This window comes from Accipiter gentilis, chromosome 12, assembly GCF_929443795.1.
Source record: "Accipiter gentilis chromosome 12, bAccGen1.1, whole genome shotgun sequence".
NCBI lineage: Eukaryota > Metazoa > Chordata > Aves > Accipitriformes > Accipitridae > Astur > Astur gentilis.
In genome coordinates this window covers 11617276-11632260 of record NC_064891.1, presented here as the reverse complement: position 1 = coordinate 11632260, position 14985 = coordinate 11617276, and the positions used below count along the sequence as shown (strand labels likewise).

The window sequence follows — 14985 nt, the reverse complement described above, 5'->3', positions numbered from 1 at the left end:
ATTTCAGGGAATTGCAGGGGTGCCAAGTTTATTTTTCTAAGGGGTGCCAAGTTTTAAAAGTTGTTTTTTTAATGACTTAAATTCTTCACATTTGAAATAAAGAACTGGAAAAGTCTATGCACTCCACTGCTATCTTAAATGTTTAATTTGTAGAGAAAGGTAGTTAAATAAGTATCATCTACTTGGTTTTGTCTTCTGTTCCATCTTATGATTTTGCCTGTGTGGTGTCCCATATGTGGCAACTGAATCCCTGTATAATGCCAGTGAGCATAATGGTTTACCTCAGAATCCATAGGAGGGTATTTTCTACCTTTGCTCTTTCCAAGACACTTTGTTTTTCCTTCTTCCAGGAGCTGACACCAGAAACCTTTATGTGAATCGAACCTGAAACAAATATTTTGCAGCGTAAAGGCTGTGAGATACTGTAAGGAGGATGCATCTCCCAAGTTTAGACTGAAGACTCAAAAGAGTGAAGCTAAGGTTATCAGTCTTACTTTAAGGGCAACCAAATCTAAATGTCAGAATCCAAAGGATTTGTGTACATATGTCTTTATGATATACAGAGTGGATATTACATTCCTGACTGAAACCAAGGAATCTGTCTTGCAGCAAATGTCAAAAATAAAGAGAAACTAATTCTCTTTCCTTTCTGGTTATGCATGTCAGCATTCCATGTTCCACTTATGGAAATAAAATTCCTTTTGATTAATCGAAAATTTGTATGCAAATCTCACAAAGCAACACTTACTTTGTCCATTTGTCAGAGGTCTACTTCTGGAACAGTCAAGTTCCACATTTCTAACTCTGAATTGTGTTCTTTGCAGACATTGAAGAATACATCCTACTGACAGCTCAAAAAAGTATGAGAGGCTTTATTTTGCAGTGAGCTTACTTACAGACTAATTGGCATTTTAGAAATGTAGGAACATGTGAAAATGATGATTAAATTAACTCACGTTAGGGCTTCAGAGTAATTATAATGAGGAGAGACTCCTAGAAATTTCTGTACTTCATCCATTACGGTAGATGGGTCAGTTCTCAGCTGCTGTCCATCAATAATTAGCAACTACAACAAATAAAATAAATGGAAGTTTAATTTAAAATTTGTTGTTTCAAGTTTCAAACTGAAACTTCCACCTCTGCCAAACTCATTCACTATATTAGAGTACTGCTCCAGAGAATGATAATTGGTCCAGTTTTAATTGTCATCATCATTAATGACCTGGGAACAGGGTAAATGGCATGTTAATTTAATCTGAAATGATATTAAATTGGAAGCTGTTGTGACAACAGAGAAATAGCAGTGCAGGATCTAGAAAGATAAGAAATATTGGCAGGAAATAGAATGAAATTTGTCCAGCCAAGAAAAAAAAGTATTAATGTCTAGGGAAATAACCTATAATTCTCACAGACACAAACATATACATGTATATGTTACAGTAATGTTGAAAAGCTTGTCATTGGAAATGACCAGAAAGACAGAAACCAGTAGGTAGATGCTAGGTGAAATGCCTTACTTCTAAACCCATACAACAATACATAATTGTATTGAAAAAACTTCTTTGAGAATATGAATAAGGGCAGATGTTACGAGGACCTTAAGGCAGGGATGTAGGTAGATACAGAATGTGCAACACATCTCTAAGTAAGCCAGGTACTGGTAGGTAATTTCTTTTTCTTCTTTTCTAGTGCTTGACCATATACGCACTCCCAGTAGGCTAGTTCAGACAGGGCCACCCTTTTACCTGGAGGTGAATCTTCTGGGAAACAGACACTACCCAAGAATTTTATCAAATGTGGTATTATGCCCAAATGACCCACTGATGGTGTAGTGAGTTTGGGTCTTTGTGACTGTTGGAAGAGAAGCAAAGTCCCGAATGGATTAGTCAAGCAGTCGTTTCCTGTCATGAAAATGCCTCTACTTTTTCCATCATGCTTTAGTGATGAAAAGGAGAGGGTAAATAGATTCGCAGATGGTTCAACAATCTCCTTCTGCAAGCAGTGCTGAAGCTTGTTTTCACTTTTCCATGCAAGCAGAGACGCTAAAATCATATGAATTGCTTCCAGGACTGGATGAAACTAAGAGGTTTGCAAGACTATGAGGTTTCAGACCATAATCAAAAGGGAGAAAAATGTCTTTTCTTTTGAAAGATCAGTCTTGGAATTAGCCATATATAGCAGGCAGACTTGGAGATGTGGATTAGTGCAAGTATCAGGCTGTTCAGAAAGCAGTAGCTCGTTCCAGAGGTCTTTGCAATCAGATACACAGTGACTGCCTGAGTCCAAAAATGAACTCACTGCTTTCCTAAGACATAAGCTTTGAAAACAAGCTTTAAGTGCTTCATAGCAGAGAGGTCAAAAACCATCCCAAATGGGGGATATTTCCACCTGAAAGAAAAAGAGTGAGGTTTTTTTCCCTCACTATTTAAAAAACACATAGAGATAAATATCCGTGCCATTCCCACTTCTGCCACCCCCAAAAAGACATGCAAGAAAAAGATTTACAAGTGGAAATTAATTCAACTTCCTGACATTCCCAGGGAGCAGGTAACAAAAAATGCTCTCTCTCAACCTTCAGGGAGGTTGTAAGGAACTGAGGCAAAATTTTTCCTTACTTGTACTGATTTATTCATATGCTGATCTCAGGAAGATGCAATTTCATGAAATCCCTTGAAATGTAAGGCATTTCATGTCTTAGCAAGGTGGAAAATTTAAATAGTGTAATTTTTACAAAGTAGGTGGCTTCATATATAATGAAAACACTATACATGAAGTATTCTGAGTCACATTACAGCATATTGATCATTTTACTGTAATACTGCTGACAGCTGAGGAGATTGTTTAAGTCCTTGCTCTCCCACTATGTCTCTTGTGTGTATACATATATAGTGTCTAAAAGTCACCATGGAGGGAGAGGAGCAAGAGAGACAGTTTGGAGAAAAGAACAGCTTAGAAACAGCTCAAGTCCTTCAGCTTCAGACTAGCCATTTAATGATGGCTCTTGCAAAATCAGCTTGATTTCCTACAGGGCTGGTGCATGAGCATATCTTTTGGTTCATGGGGGAGCTTGTCATGCTAGGTCTTCTTTTCTTCTGTATGACTGCATTGAAGCAATGAGTTGTAGGCGGGAAATTAACTTAAGAGACATGAGCTTCCTGAACTTCCAGAGATCTGCCTTGGTGGCCAGACAAAAGAGGACTTTTTGTATTACAAACTAAGTCAATCAAAATTCTAAACACCTGAACCCCAAATTTGCAAAGTACTCTGAGATTTGCAAATTCTTACCATGTAAGACAAGCGTGCTGTTACCACTCTTCTAATGAAAAGGGGGACCTTGCCTATTCCTGTTGCTACTTCTACCACTTACTGTATGCCTGCTGACTTCATAACAGACATTAAGACCTCAATTCAGTCACATGTGTAGAGACCCCCAAATTTATACAGCATTAAAAATTATAGATAGCCTCAGCTAGTCTGGGTGAGAGCTCTTTTGGTGAAGGAAGGCTCTCATTTTTTTAGATAAGGCTATACTTTCAAGCTAAGCTGATTTTAGGTCTGCCTTATGTAACTGTTCTATGCTTCAGCAGTTCCTTGAACTTGTTAACTAGTTTGGATATGGCCTACTCTATACCATTGCTTCTGCAATGCAAGTTAATCCCTAGTACTTTTACAGAGAAAACATAAGGCTACCAGGGCTGGTTCTTTGCTATCACTGTGGGATGTAAAATCTGGCAAAAATCTGAATGACAATGCATATTGCTCAATATTCATGGGTTACTTTTGGAGGAAAGCTAATGAAAACATAATGTAGAGAATTTCATGTGAGTATCACGATATTACAGTATTGTGTATCTCATGAAGTCTGCAAGGCTGGCCCAAAAGAGAGTATGTGGAGACTAAAACCAACTAGATGCATCAGAGCTTCCTTGGCACACCCTGGGAAAACAGAAGGTGCAGACTCTAGCCAACTTGTCTCAGCTAAGCGAGTCCTGGATAAACAGAAGGTTCAGATTGCAGCCAACCTCCCTCAACTAAAGTAATCTTTAAATGTTGGGTGGGGAGTAGTGCCAGACACACTGCTAATGTCAGAAAAATCCATTCCAGAAATAAATCTACCAAGGAGATACTGATCATGTGATATTGTCTGCCTGGTCTTGTATATCACATGATGTTCAGGGCTTAGAATGCGCATCTTTTGAGGCTTGATCTTCTACAGGGCCAGAAGGAGGCTAATGATTTGTATGTTATATGCCAACAGAAGCTTACAGGGAGATCCAATTTTCAGGTTGCTTATGTGTGACCTGTACTGAAACCTATGGGTCCATAAACGCACATCCTTTGAGGCTCAAAGGCACACAGAGAAACTGCTCTTAACACAAAGAATACATGGAGGATTCAGGATCAGTGACAGATACCAAATGTAGATGATTAGGAACACCAACACGCCAAACTGTTTCAGCACATGAAAGAGTCCCAATTAAAGGCTCTGATATGTGGATGCACTGTTATGGGCAGCAATGTGTGAGGAACATGCAAAACCAAAGTGTGCAAAAGAGACCCAGTGCTTTGAGAGTTACTGAAAAGTCATGTTAGGCAAAACATGAATTCACCTAAAAAACTGGTGATGCCTGAGATGGCAAACACACTGAGGTACACAAAGGCTTTATCTATATTGCTAACTAAAACAAAACAGAGACAGCTTTCTGGTCTTGAGGCCAAATGGCACAGCATGACCTGGATCCATGTTGCTAAACTCTCTCACCTGCAAAACCAAATTGGTAGTGTCCACAATCCCCAATGGTAATCGTTCTTGTTACCTAAATGTGCTCTGGAACAGCTTGGCAAGATGCTTTTTGCTATGGGTCCAAACTGTGCCAGAAGTGTGTTAAAAATCAAGCAGTATGGACAGTGCGTGAACTCTTGCACAGGTACACCTTTATTTACTACTACAATCATAGCCTAAGGAGGCCGACACTCTGGGAGATTACTGCATGAAAGGACCAAGAAGTAGGTGAAGACATGGATGCATTTAAATATTAAGGTGTTACAAAACCACTAGATCACATCCATTTCCATGTAGTAATCCCCATTTCAGACAGAAAAGGTATTTTTTTACACCCCAAAGCATTCAGACACCAAAACTCTTCTCAATTCATGCAGGGAGGGCAATATCCCAGCTGACATCCTTTGATGCTTGCTGATACTTGCTACCACTCAGAGTAGACAGAAATACTATTGAGCAGCTTCCCTTTATTTTCCTTCTAATTTTTCTTTTGGGAACCCTGATGGGCCATCTGATATTAAAGAGACCACAAAGCACTGCATGCCTGTTTCTCTTTTCCTCAACATTATTGACAAAGAGCCAGACAGAGTGATGAAAGCGTGAGCAAATGAAAACCAGCTGTAAGATAAAGGCAGTTCAAGGTACAAGAGTTGAAGGAGCACCAGTGATGTTTCTTGAGCTTCCAGATTATTGTTCTGATTTATTTTGCAGAAGAAGCTCCCAGCTGTAGTATGCTAAGACATGACATCCCTAGCAATTACAACCAACTACATAGAACATGGCTATGAAAAATTACAATCAAAGTCTTCAAACATGCTCTAGTATATCTAGGATATCCCTGAAGATCAGTATTCAATAGGGAAGACTGTTACAAAGGTAATCTTTTAGGATTTTATATATGTAAGATTAGGATGTCAAGTTACAGTCTTATTCACCTGATAAGGTGGGAAGTAATTTAGCCATCTTTCAATATGGGTAGCATACCATCCAGGTGCTAGGCATCTCTTTTGGAGAGCTCTAAGCTCAGATGGGGCTCGAGGTCCAGCTGTGATCACCTGATAGAAGCTGAATTTTAGAGCTGCAGGATCTTCATGTGATCGCTGATGCTGTAAAAGAAGTTACACTGCTGGAACTTTACAGACTACAAAAGTTGAAAAAATAAGACAAAACTGGTTGGTCTTACTGACCTGGCCTTACTGACCTTGTCATGAGCGATTATTTACGTTAAAAGTTACTTAAGAAGTCATCATCTGTATTAATTAATTGAAAATGCTGGGATAAACATTGTTTGTATCAATAAATATTGCTTGTGTCAAAAGAAATCAGAAGCTAGACTGATAATAGCAATAACAAAACAATGTATTAACATTTATTTTCAATAAACTGAGTGGCAGGTTTTGTACAAATGAATTGGGCATAATAAACACAAATACTAAGAAGCTCTGCTTCAAGTAGTTTCATATTTTCTTTTTCTAGCTTACATAAGGTAAATACTCAGAAAGGGAAATTTGAAGAAAGGTATTTATGAGGATCATTGGATAATTTAGGTCAGAAGGGATCTCAGTCAGTTTCCAGTCAAGCCTCCTGTCCAAAACAGGGTAAGCTATGGGACCAGACTCAGGGCTGTCACTACTTCTCACCAAAAAATTAACATAAAATATGTCATAGAAGTTCTAAGAACTTTGTTCTCTTTAGAATTTTATCTTTTTTTTAACATATCTTTATTTTGCCAAATTCCTGTTGAAATCTGCAGACCAGAAGAACAAAAATTTCTTGGTATATCTTGTATTTTGAACATGAACTAGATAACTATGTCTATAAACTAATTTTTTTACGTGCTGATTACAAAAAAAATCAAGGAAGTAAGCATTTTTACATGCTTATATTACAGGCAGATTATGAAAAGGTGGTTCCTGGTATTTTAACCTTTTCAGGGTTACATTGACAGATACCTCAGTGTATGGGTGATCATATATGGTGCACTGTCTGACGAATAAAAGCTTGTATTATGCACACCCTTTATATACATATATACTGAAAGGATATACAGAGAGGATTCAAGGTGGAAACATCGATTAGTGCCTGCCTGTGTTCTTCAGAGTGCATACCTGGTACCAGGAATAGGCCCGATCAGATGGGTCAATGAGGATGGTGATGATCTTGGCCTTGGGTATGAGGGAAGCTGCTCGCTTAGGAGCTTCCTCAGAATGGAAGTAGTTGGCACTTTTCTCAAAGAGAAAGTCGGTGGTGACATTAGAAGGAGTGGGGAAGAAATCCATGTACCTAGGAAAGTAACATCATTCTCAGAATTACTTAAAAGTCACACAAAGGATGACAAATCTGTTAAGTGTATTTTATTCTAGAATAATCAATTAAAATAATAGTCTAAATGCCAAATAAAAGCAAACAGAAGTTTACATTATATTTTTGATCATATTTTACTTGGTACTAGCTTTCTTCTTCTCACTACTTATAACTAAACATTGCAGCTATTTTTTGGTAACTGGATGAAAATGTTACGATACTCATGTATCTTCTTAAATTTAGTGAATTCTCGCTTTTCAGTCAGAACAAACTCCTGTCAAATTCAAAAGTAAAAATGAGTTTTCCAAATATGGCCTCTTGCTGACTTCAATTACAGTGCCATACCATAAGAAAAAAATATTCAGTATCAGAACTGCTTTTACCCAAAAGAGAAAAGAGCTCATCTTTGTGGAGAAGATGCACTGAAAAAATCCCCCACAGCTTATCTGGTAAAAGGTTTCTAAGCTGTGACAGCATCTTTCACTTATTGTTTGGAGTCACATTTTTGTGGAAACATGGGTTGTATTCCTTTTAGTTTTCTTTGTGAGCTTTCCTCATCCATTATGAAGTTGCAGTTAATTTCCAGCAATCTCCTATGTCACATGAAGACTTCTTTATCCATGGTACTCAGACCACTTTTCATTATTGTTGGGGAAATGAATAAATGGGAAATGTTGGTCTTCTTGATTTTTCAGTTAAACTCTGTATTGATAAAGTAAAGGCCATTTAAAACAACCTCTTCTGAAGATCATGCTTAAGGACTGAAATTTCTTCCAGTGCTTAGAATTTGCTCTATTTATAGAAGTGGGCTACTTCTAATACAAGTGACATGCTCTTGTTGGCTTTGAAATTGTGACCATTGCAGTCAAGGCCAGAAGACCTGGTAGGATGGAACTGACTGATGCACACGCAGTTTTCTTTAGGACACAGATCTCACAAGATGATGATTAGCATGCAGGCACAGATTGCAAGGTATTTAGAGAAAAGGAAGGAATCTACAGTGGTTTAAATAAACTAAACTCTCTGACACCTGATTCCAAGAAGTTAATTCTTATGAGCAACTTTTATGTATACAAAAGCAAACATTGCTAACTTATTGTTTTGTGCTTCTTTGGCACATGAATGGATACTTGTGCAAAAGTGGGCTGGCCTTCAGCTGACAATTTTCTATGCATTAGATAAGGAATAATAATTGTGGATTCATTCATGCTCTTAAGAGTAGTAGCTGGTAGATTTCCTTGTATCAGAGACCTAAATGATGTCATGCGAAGGGCTGATGGATGGGCAGGTCCCTGCATAATATGCTCAAAGCTGCATTCAAAAATTCTGCTAGAAAGCCACATAGCTATTACTAGACTCACATTCAGATTGTACATAAAAAAGCTGAAATAAGAGGACAACCAAACAGAACAGAATGAAAGGCTGTCACTGCCCTGCTAGTTTATTAAGTGTTTATATCTGCCTAATGCTAACACAAATAACTGAGAGTATGATACTGTTTCATTGAACAACGGACCCTATTTCCCAAAAAATATGAGGGCTGACTTGATGAAAATGATGAAGCTATACCAATTTCTGCTCACAAATAAAATTATTAGAAACTAATGACTCAACCTGACTGTGTGACCTCAGAATGTTTTAGCAGAACACCAACAGCAAAGAAAAAGGCCAGCTTTGAAAGAGGCAATAGGCACTACAGGCAGATCTGTTCTAGATCATGTATGGTGTCATTATGCTGTTGTACTCAAGTCCTAGTGGTAGGCTGAGTAAATACAAAGCATTGAGGACTACAACCTTATAAGGAAACACTTAACATTAAATATGACACTACACCAAATTTTGGGAAAAAAGTTAATTGATTCTTTAGATATCATGGCAAATTTGAAAAAAAAAAAAAAGCAGAAGCTGATGTGGTGTCAGTGAAAAATGGTGAAGAGATTGGACCAGGTGGGATATCAAGAGGTTAGAAAGTTCAGGCTCAGCATTTCTGCTGAACACCGACTGCAGAATTCTTGCTCAGTACCTCATTCATGAGAAAATTACTAAACTTGACAAGGGCAAAGCTGAGAGGGCTTTAGAGAAACTTGTCTAAGAAATCTGTAACAATGCTTACTTACATAAAGAAATACATGACTGGTCTATTTAGACTTCTCCATTTCAAGAACAGAAAGATCAGTTCTCATCTTACTGTTCTATTATGTCTACTGAGAGACTACAATATACACATCTATATGTCTTGTGCTGAGGGCTGAAAGAACCCTTTCCTGCTTCTGTAGTTGGCCTTGGTCTAAATGTAAGCTCGGACAAAGACTAAGTCAGAGTCAGCTCTGGGAAAAAGTTGTATCTCCACAACCATAAAAGAAATTGAACTGATTGTTAGTTGTGAATACTCTTGCCTTGAAAGGATCCTAGCCAATTAATGGACTAATGAGGAGAGACCTGGTATCTAATTATCATTTGGTAAGCTCATTACATGCCAGCATTAAACTACACTATCAGACTGAAGGCCAGAGAGATTTATCTGGCAGACAGAATGCAAATCTAAGAGTTAGGCAACTACACCAACAGGTAGTTCTGGGTATTCAAGACTTAACTGTCAGAACCTGGCACGGGTGAGTGGGGCATGTAGCACAGAGGTACAAATAGCCAGACGGGTGCTGTAGAGTGAGTACCTGTCAAAAGGATGTCCCTGGCCTGTACGGGTTGACCACTGGGAGCTTTATGCACCAGTGCTGTGTTATGATGAAGGTAATTTGGCACATGGCTAGCAGACAAATTGCATCTGTATGTTAGGGAAGTGGATATGGCAGGAGGAATGAGAGAAGCAGCAAAATGGTCTTCCAGCAACATGAAAACATTGCTGATGTGAAGAACTGGCTCATTGTACTTCAGCTGTCTCCATCAGTGTGGACCTGCTATACCTCGCTCACATGTCATCTTCTCTGACTTCAAAAGTCTCCACAGCAAATAGTCGGCTTTCTCATTTCCAGTCATTCAGCTGGCATCTCTCTATTGGTAATAACTGGCTGATTCACCACACTTTGTAATAAGAATCTGCTACAACAATTATAACTCCGTAAAAACTACGTGACTTAAAAAGAAATTGGATCTGATGTATCTGCACTAAGACCATATAACCCTGTTAATTTTATGGATGAATACAAAGGTAAAGGCAAGAAAACTATTTTCCCTTAAACTGGGGGAAAAAAAAAGAAAAAAAAGCAAAATATCAATAATCTTTTATTGCTGCTCCCCAGCCACTATAGCATGTTACTGCTTTTCATCTTATGGTGCTTTATACTGCAGCACTTTCTGAAAGTAAGAGAAATCAAGAATCACCTCCTGGGAGTAGCTATGTCTGGTGATTCCCCAGTAGCCATAGGGAACATGGCAGTGGCGATACATACTTTTTTAGCACCACTCATTAACCCTTTGGAGACAATAACCTTGTACTAATCACCTGATCTTTGAAAATATTTTGAGAGGCTTTCCCTGCCTCCCTTTTACATGATCACTATTACTAAATCAAGGAGAAAATGCCTCTCTCTGATACTACAATTTTTCTCTTAATAAATGAGATTTCCAACAGGAACATAATTTTTGCCTCCATATATCCAACTAACAACCATTACTGTCCCAACTTCAAAGGCATGTGTAATGAGAAATACATCTTTTGTTACTGTTTTGCATATATTAATACATGGATATTTACAAGAAAGCCTCACAAAACTCAGTGCACTTAACGATATTCTGTAGTAAGATTGTTATTCACTTGCATTTATTTATCATTTTAGAAGGACACTGAAGGTTACATTTTTATCTCACTCTACATATAAACAGTTACCATTACCAACAGTAATGTCATTTTTGTATTGTTCACAATATATAAACTTTTAAATTTATACTAATAACCCATCTTACCAATCAATCCCCCTGTGGTAGTTATTTCTATTAAAGAACTGTACCTCCTCAAAGGTTTTTGGGCTGGGGGAGTTACTAATGATGGAAGGATGCATGATCAGGAACAAATACAAGGCTGTGGTACCTGCAAATAGGATAAAAGTACAAAATTAAAAAAAAAAAGATATATACACACATTGGGGGGGGGGGGGGTGTCTACCCACAGATTGACTACACCAGCTGTATTCCATTTCATTTCAGTGAGGGAATGCCAATTTATGTCACCTAAGAATCTTACTTTCTGGGCTTTTAAATTGAAGACAGTTAAAGAAATTTAAATAGTTAACACAGAAACTGGAGTGCCAATGCTGAAATCTGCTTTTCACACTTTTAATAACTGTGTTTTAAAAATAATTATTGGTTTTTATGAGACTGTCACAAAAAAAAATTTAAAATCTTGCACTCAGTAGCTATTGGGGATTGGTGAAGATAAAAGGAAGCACATATGCAATTTTCTGATTACAGAGGAGAAAATTAACCATTAAGTAAATATATAAACTACTGCAACCTTGCATTTCAAACTGTCCATTAGGAACTTCTTGATTTGAAATAAATGCCATGAAATAACAAGTTTCTATAAACAAGACGCAGGACAGACAAGAACTTGCAGTTAAGAATCTACACCATTTGAAAAACAGCTGTCCTTTCCTCCTTCTGCTTTGCCAAGATCTTGTCTATCTGTTGACCTCTTTATCAAAATGTTACTCATTTTGACATAAAGCCAAAAAAATCTGACACGCGCCTGAACCCTGCATTTTCAATATGTGTACTGTCTGTTGTTGTAACTTACATTATTAAACTATATTTGGATGGTATCTGAAAATAAAAAAATGCTGTTAGATGATCAAGATCCCTACACAGCAGTCTGAGTAAAAAGTGATTAATCGGTGTAATTATTTGAACTTACACGTAGCCTATCTTGTTGAAATACAATAAAATCTCACCAGTTTTCTGGGGTCCTACAACCAAGAATTTTGGTAATCGATCACAGGTTTTTTCTTTAGACCAGATATCTCTGTGCCGTTTGTCATCACAGGGATTCTAAAACAGAGAAGAACAACTAAGAATTTCATTGGTAATCACACCTGATAAGGTTCTCAAATTATGTTTATATAAATTCCCAATTTTTCACCAATGTACAGATATTCTTACCAGAAACTATTATTTCCCCTTATGACAGAATACCATGTTATGTATTAAAGAACTATTTCAGTGATTCAGAAAAGTATTTGCAATGTAACCAGGCCAGAAACTGTACCTCTTAAGTGTTTGGGGTTTTTTTTTGATGAGGCAAGTGTGTTGAAGAAATGTGGTTTTCATTCTACATATATAGAGTTGCCCCAGCTGTCTAACAGACCCTGAGACAAGATAATTTCTCCTATGAAATGTCAATATGTTCAGCAGAATTATGCCAAAGACAAACTTGATCCCACATACTTAAGATGTGGGAATAATTCAACATCAATTGATCTATTACATACAAGTTAGGAAGACTTGAAATTGCTAATGAGTTATCTAATTACTGACTTTTTCTTTTACGTTACTGTAACAGCTACCACCCTATACATGCTGTATTTTTTAAACTAAAAGTGTAAATTAATTACAATTTAAGGCTTTCCATTCATAAATATATATTCTGATCCTCCAATTCAAATCAGTACATAATACTGAATCTTGTTTTTTCATTTGCTGCTTTACAGCTGAAACAGTTTAAATCTGTTTTAGAAATGCTACTTGCAAACAATTTTTGACATTGTTGTTTGGCAGTACTGCACTGAGATGAAAGGAATTACCAATCTTTTAGGCTTAAAAAAATACAACTGTATTCAGATTCACATGCATTATAGACAAAAGACACCACATTCAGAATATGGTAGCCACTGTAACTTAACTATGTCTTTTCTAAGTAATCTTAATTTTTCAAGTCATTTGGCTACAGGCTAATTTCCATTTTAAAAATTCATTCTCTCCTAACATTATGCAAAATTCTTGACATTTTTCCCCTACTTCAATGTTTTATTCAATAACAGCATGAATTTCAAGATGTATAATGAAGTCCAAATTTGCAGTTTCATACTCAGTTTCTAAGTTGGCAATTCAGTATCCAATGCTAGAAAACATTTGAGTATGCAAGCTTAAATACATTTTTATGTTTGATTTAGTAAAGTTGGCTCCTTATAATATTTCTACCAAATCACTTCAACAGGATGATATTTGGGCTACATATTATCACTGTTGGGACACATGTACCTACAGCACTCAGACATTCCACTGAATTGGTTGAATTGGTCACTGAATTGGTCACCAAGCATGTGCAAAAGGACAGGACAGATTCACCCCTTGGTGCACTAGTTTCTTTCCAGGGACTGTGCTCTTAGCACTGGGTGATGGGCTGAAGATGTGTCAACTGCAAGGTCAGCGCAGGCTTCAGCCTTAGCAGGTCTTCACGTTTCAATTTGCTCACTTACAAGAGTGGGATAATCAAGCAGCAGAGTTGATAACATCAATGTATTAAGTGCTGGTAAACTTCTTGCTTGGGCAGTTCTCAGCCCTTTGTGAATTACTTTCTAATCTATCTAAATCTATTTCTACTTGGCTAGTCTGTTTTAGCGTTAAGGTATCCTTGGTCTTAATGCTCTTTTCTCTTTTTGGATGCCCCCTTCTCCTCACGCACTTGGAGGAAAGTTCATTTCTTTAATGGCCAATTGCTAAAATATGCATCTACATCTCTCTGTCAAATGCTTCATTCCTGTTAATTCCAAAAGGAGAAGAGAAATAACATAATGCCTTTCCTGCACTTGCCACATTTCTAAAAGCAAGTAAAGTCACAAATAAAATGAATTAAATATAATTTTAATTACACATCTTAATATGTATTAATTTCACAACCTTTCAATGGAGATTTAAGCAACAGGGAAAACAATCATGTACATGTACACTGAACCTTCAGTAAGCTGTTTTATGGAACCAACTAGTAAATCTAAAAATATTACTGCTTTTCTCTACAAGAAGTTGAAACAAAGAACTTCACAAAAGCCACCATCAAGATGATTTTTTTTCTGATCTCTTCATCAGCAGGCCTGCCTACCTGCCAGAGAGGGTCCTTTTGCTCAGGGAATAGCTCAAAATACTTGTGAGCCAGCTGAACCGGAGGAAGAGTTTGCAGTTTCAGGTTTGTCCAGGTATGAACAAAGTTAGCCAGATTCACAAAGGTGTATAAACCCAGGCGGTCGTTTCCATAATTAGACAAATGGGTCATGAAGATGCTAATCTTAGAAAACAAAATAAAGAAAGCGGACGTTAACTCTTTGTATCACTAGGTGGCAGTGTAACCACAGATAATATAAATTTAATTTGCATTTTGCTCTTATTTAGAGCTGCAAGACTTTGATCACATTTGCATAGATGTTACTGTCCTTGCTCTCATTGAATTACATCCTTCTTCCCAAGTCAACTCAACGCAACAGAAGAAAATTGTGGAATAGGTACTATGAGCTCTGTGTGAACTAGGATATGCAATCCTGCCCTGGGGTTGTACAATATTTACATAATCTTTATGTAAATTCACTTAATGGAGAATACAGCAAAACTAACCCTGTTTTACCCACAGTTTTACTTCATGTGGATACAAATACAATATTAAAAATGTGAATTCTGTTTTTGTGAAAGAGTAAAGAAGTCAGAGACCAAAAAGATAGCTGACCTGTCTTGCTGTGATTTAAATCTTGTTGCTCCAACTGCAAGTTTTAAAGGATAAGTAGCTCATCTCTTATACAAAGCTGTTCTGCAAGCACTGGGCAGGTAGTCAAATCACACGCAGAAACAAACAAAATCTGAAACCTGATTTGAGTACTTTCAAATAATTGCGCATAAAATACTCCCAAATAAAACAAAAATAGCTCAATATCCCATCAGTTGTAAGGCTGCTTGTATTTTGC

General features: G+C 37.2%; 2 protein-coding genes across 3 annotated transcripts in view; one reads left to right on the top strand and one right to left on the bottom strand.

Annotated features, from left to right (window-relative positions):
- Positions 1 to 14985, top strand: part of PRSS12 (serine protease 12) — a 759839-nt gene that overhangs the window by 59618 nt on the left and 685236 nt on the right. The window lies entirely within an intron of this gene.
- The window catches only part of LOC126044780 (bifunctional heparan sulfate N-deacetylase/N-sulfotransferase 3), a 72019-nt gene that overhangs the window by 1685 nt on the left and 55349 nt on the right, over positions 1 to 14985 (bottom strand). For both annotated transcript variants that reach the window (XM_049814960.1, XM_049814961.1), the window contains 7 exons: positions 14136 to 14318; positions 11992 to 12088; positions 11009 to 11132; positions 6892 to 7066; positions 5719 to 5889; positions 957 to 1066; positions 282 to 384 (listed from right to left, as the gene is read on the bottom strand). In XM_049814960.1, the coding sequence (XP_049670917.1) occupies positions 282 to 384; positions 957 to 1066; positions 5719 to 5889; positions 6892 to 7066; positions 11009 to 11132; positions 11992 to 12088; positions 14136 to 14318 (963 nt within the window). The remainder of the gene's footprint in view (positions 1 to 281; positions 385 to 956; positions 1067 to 5718; positions 5890 to 6891; positions 7067 to 11008; positions 11133 to 11991; positions 12089 to 14135; positions 14319 to 14985) is intronic.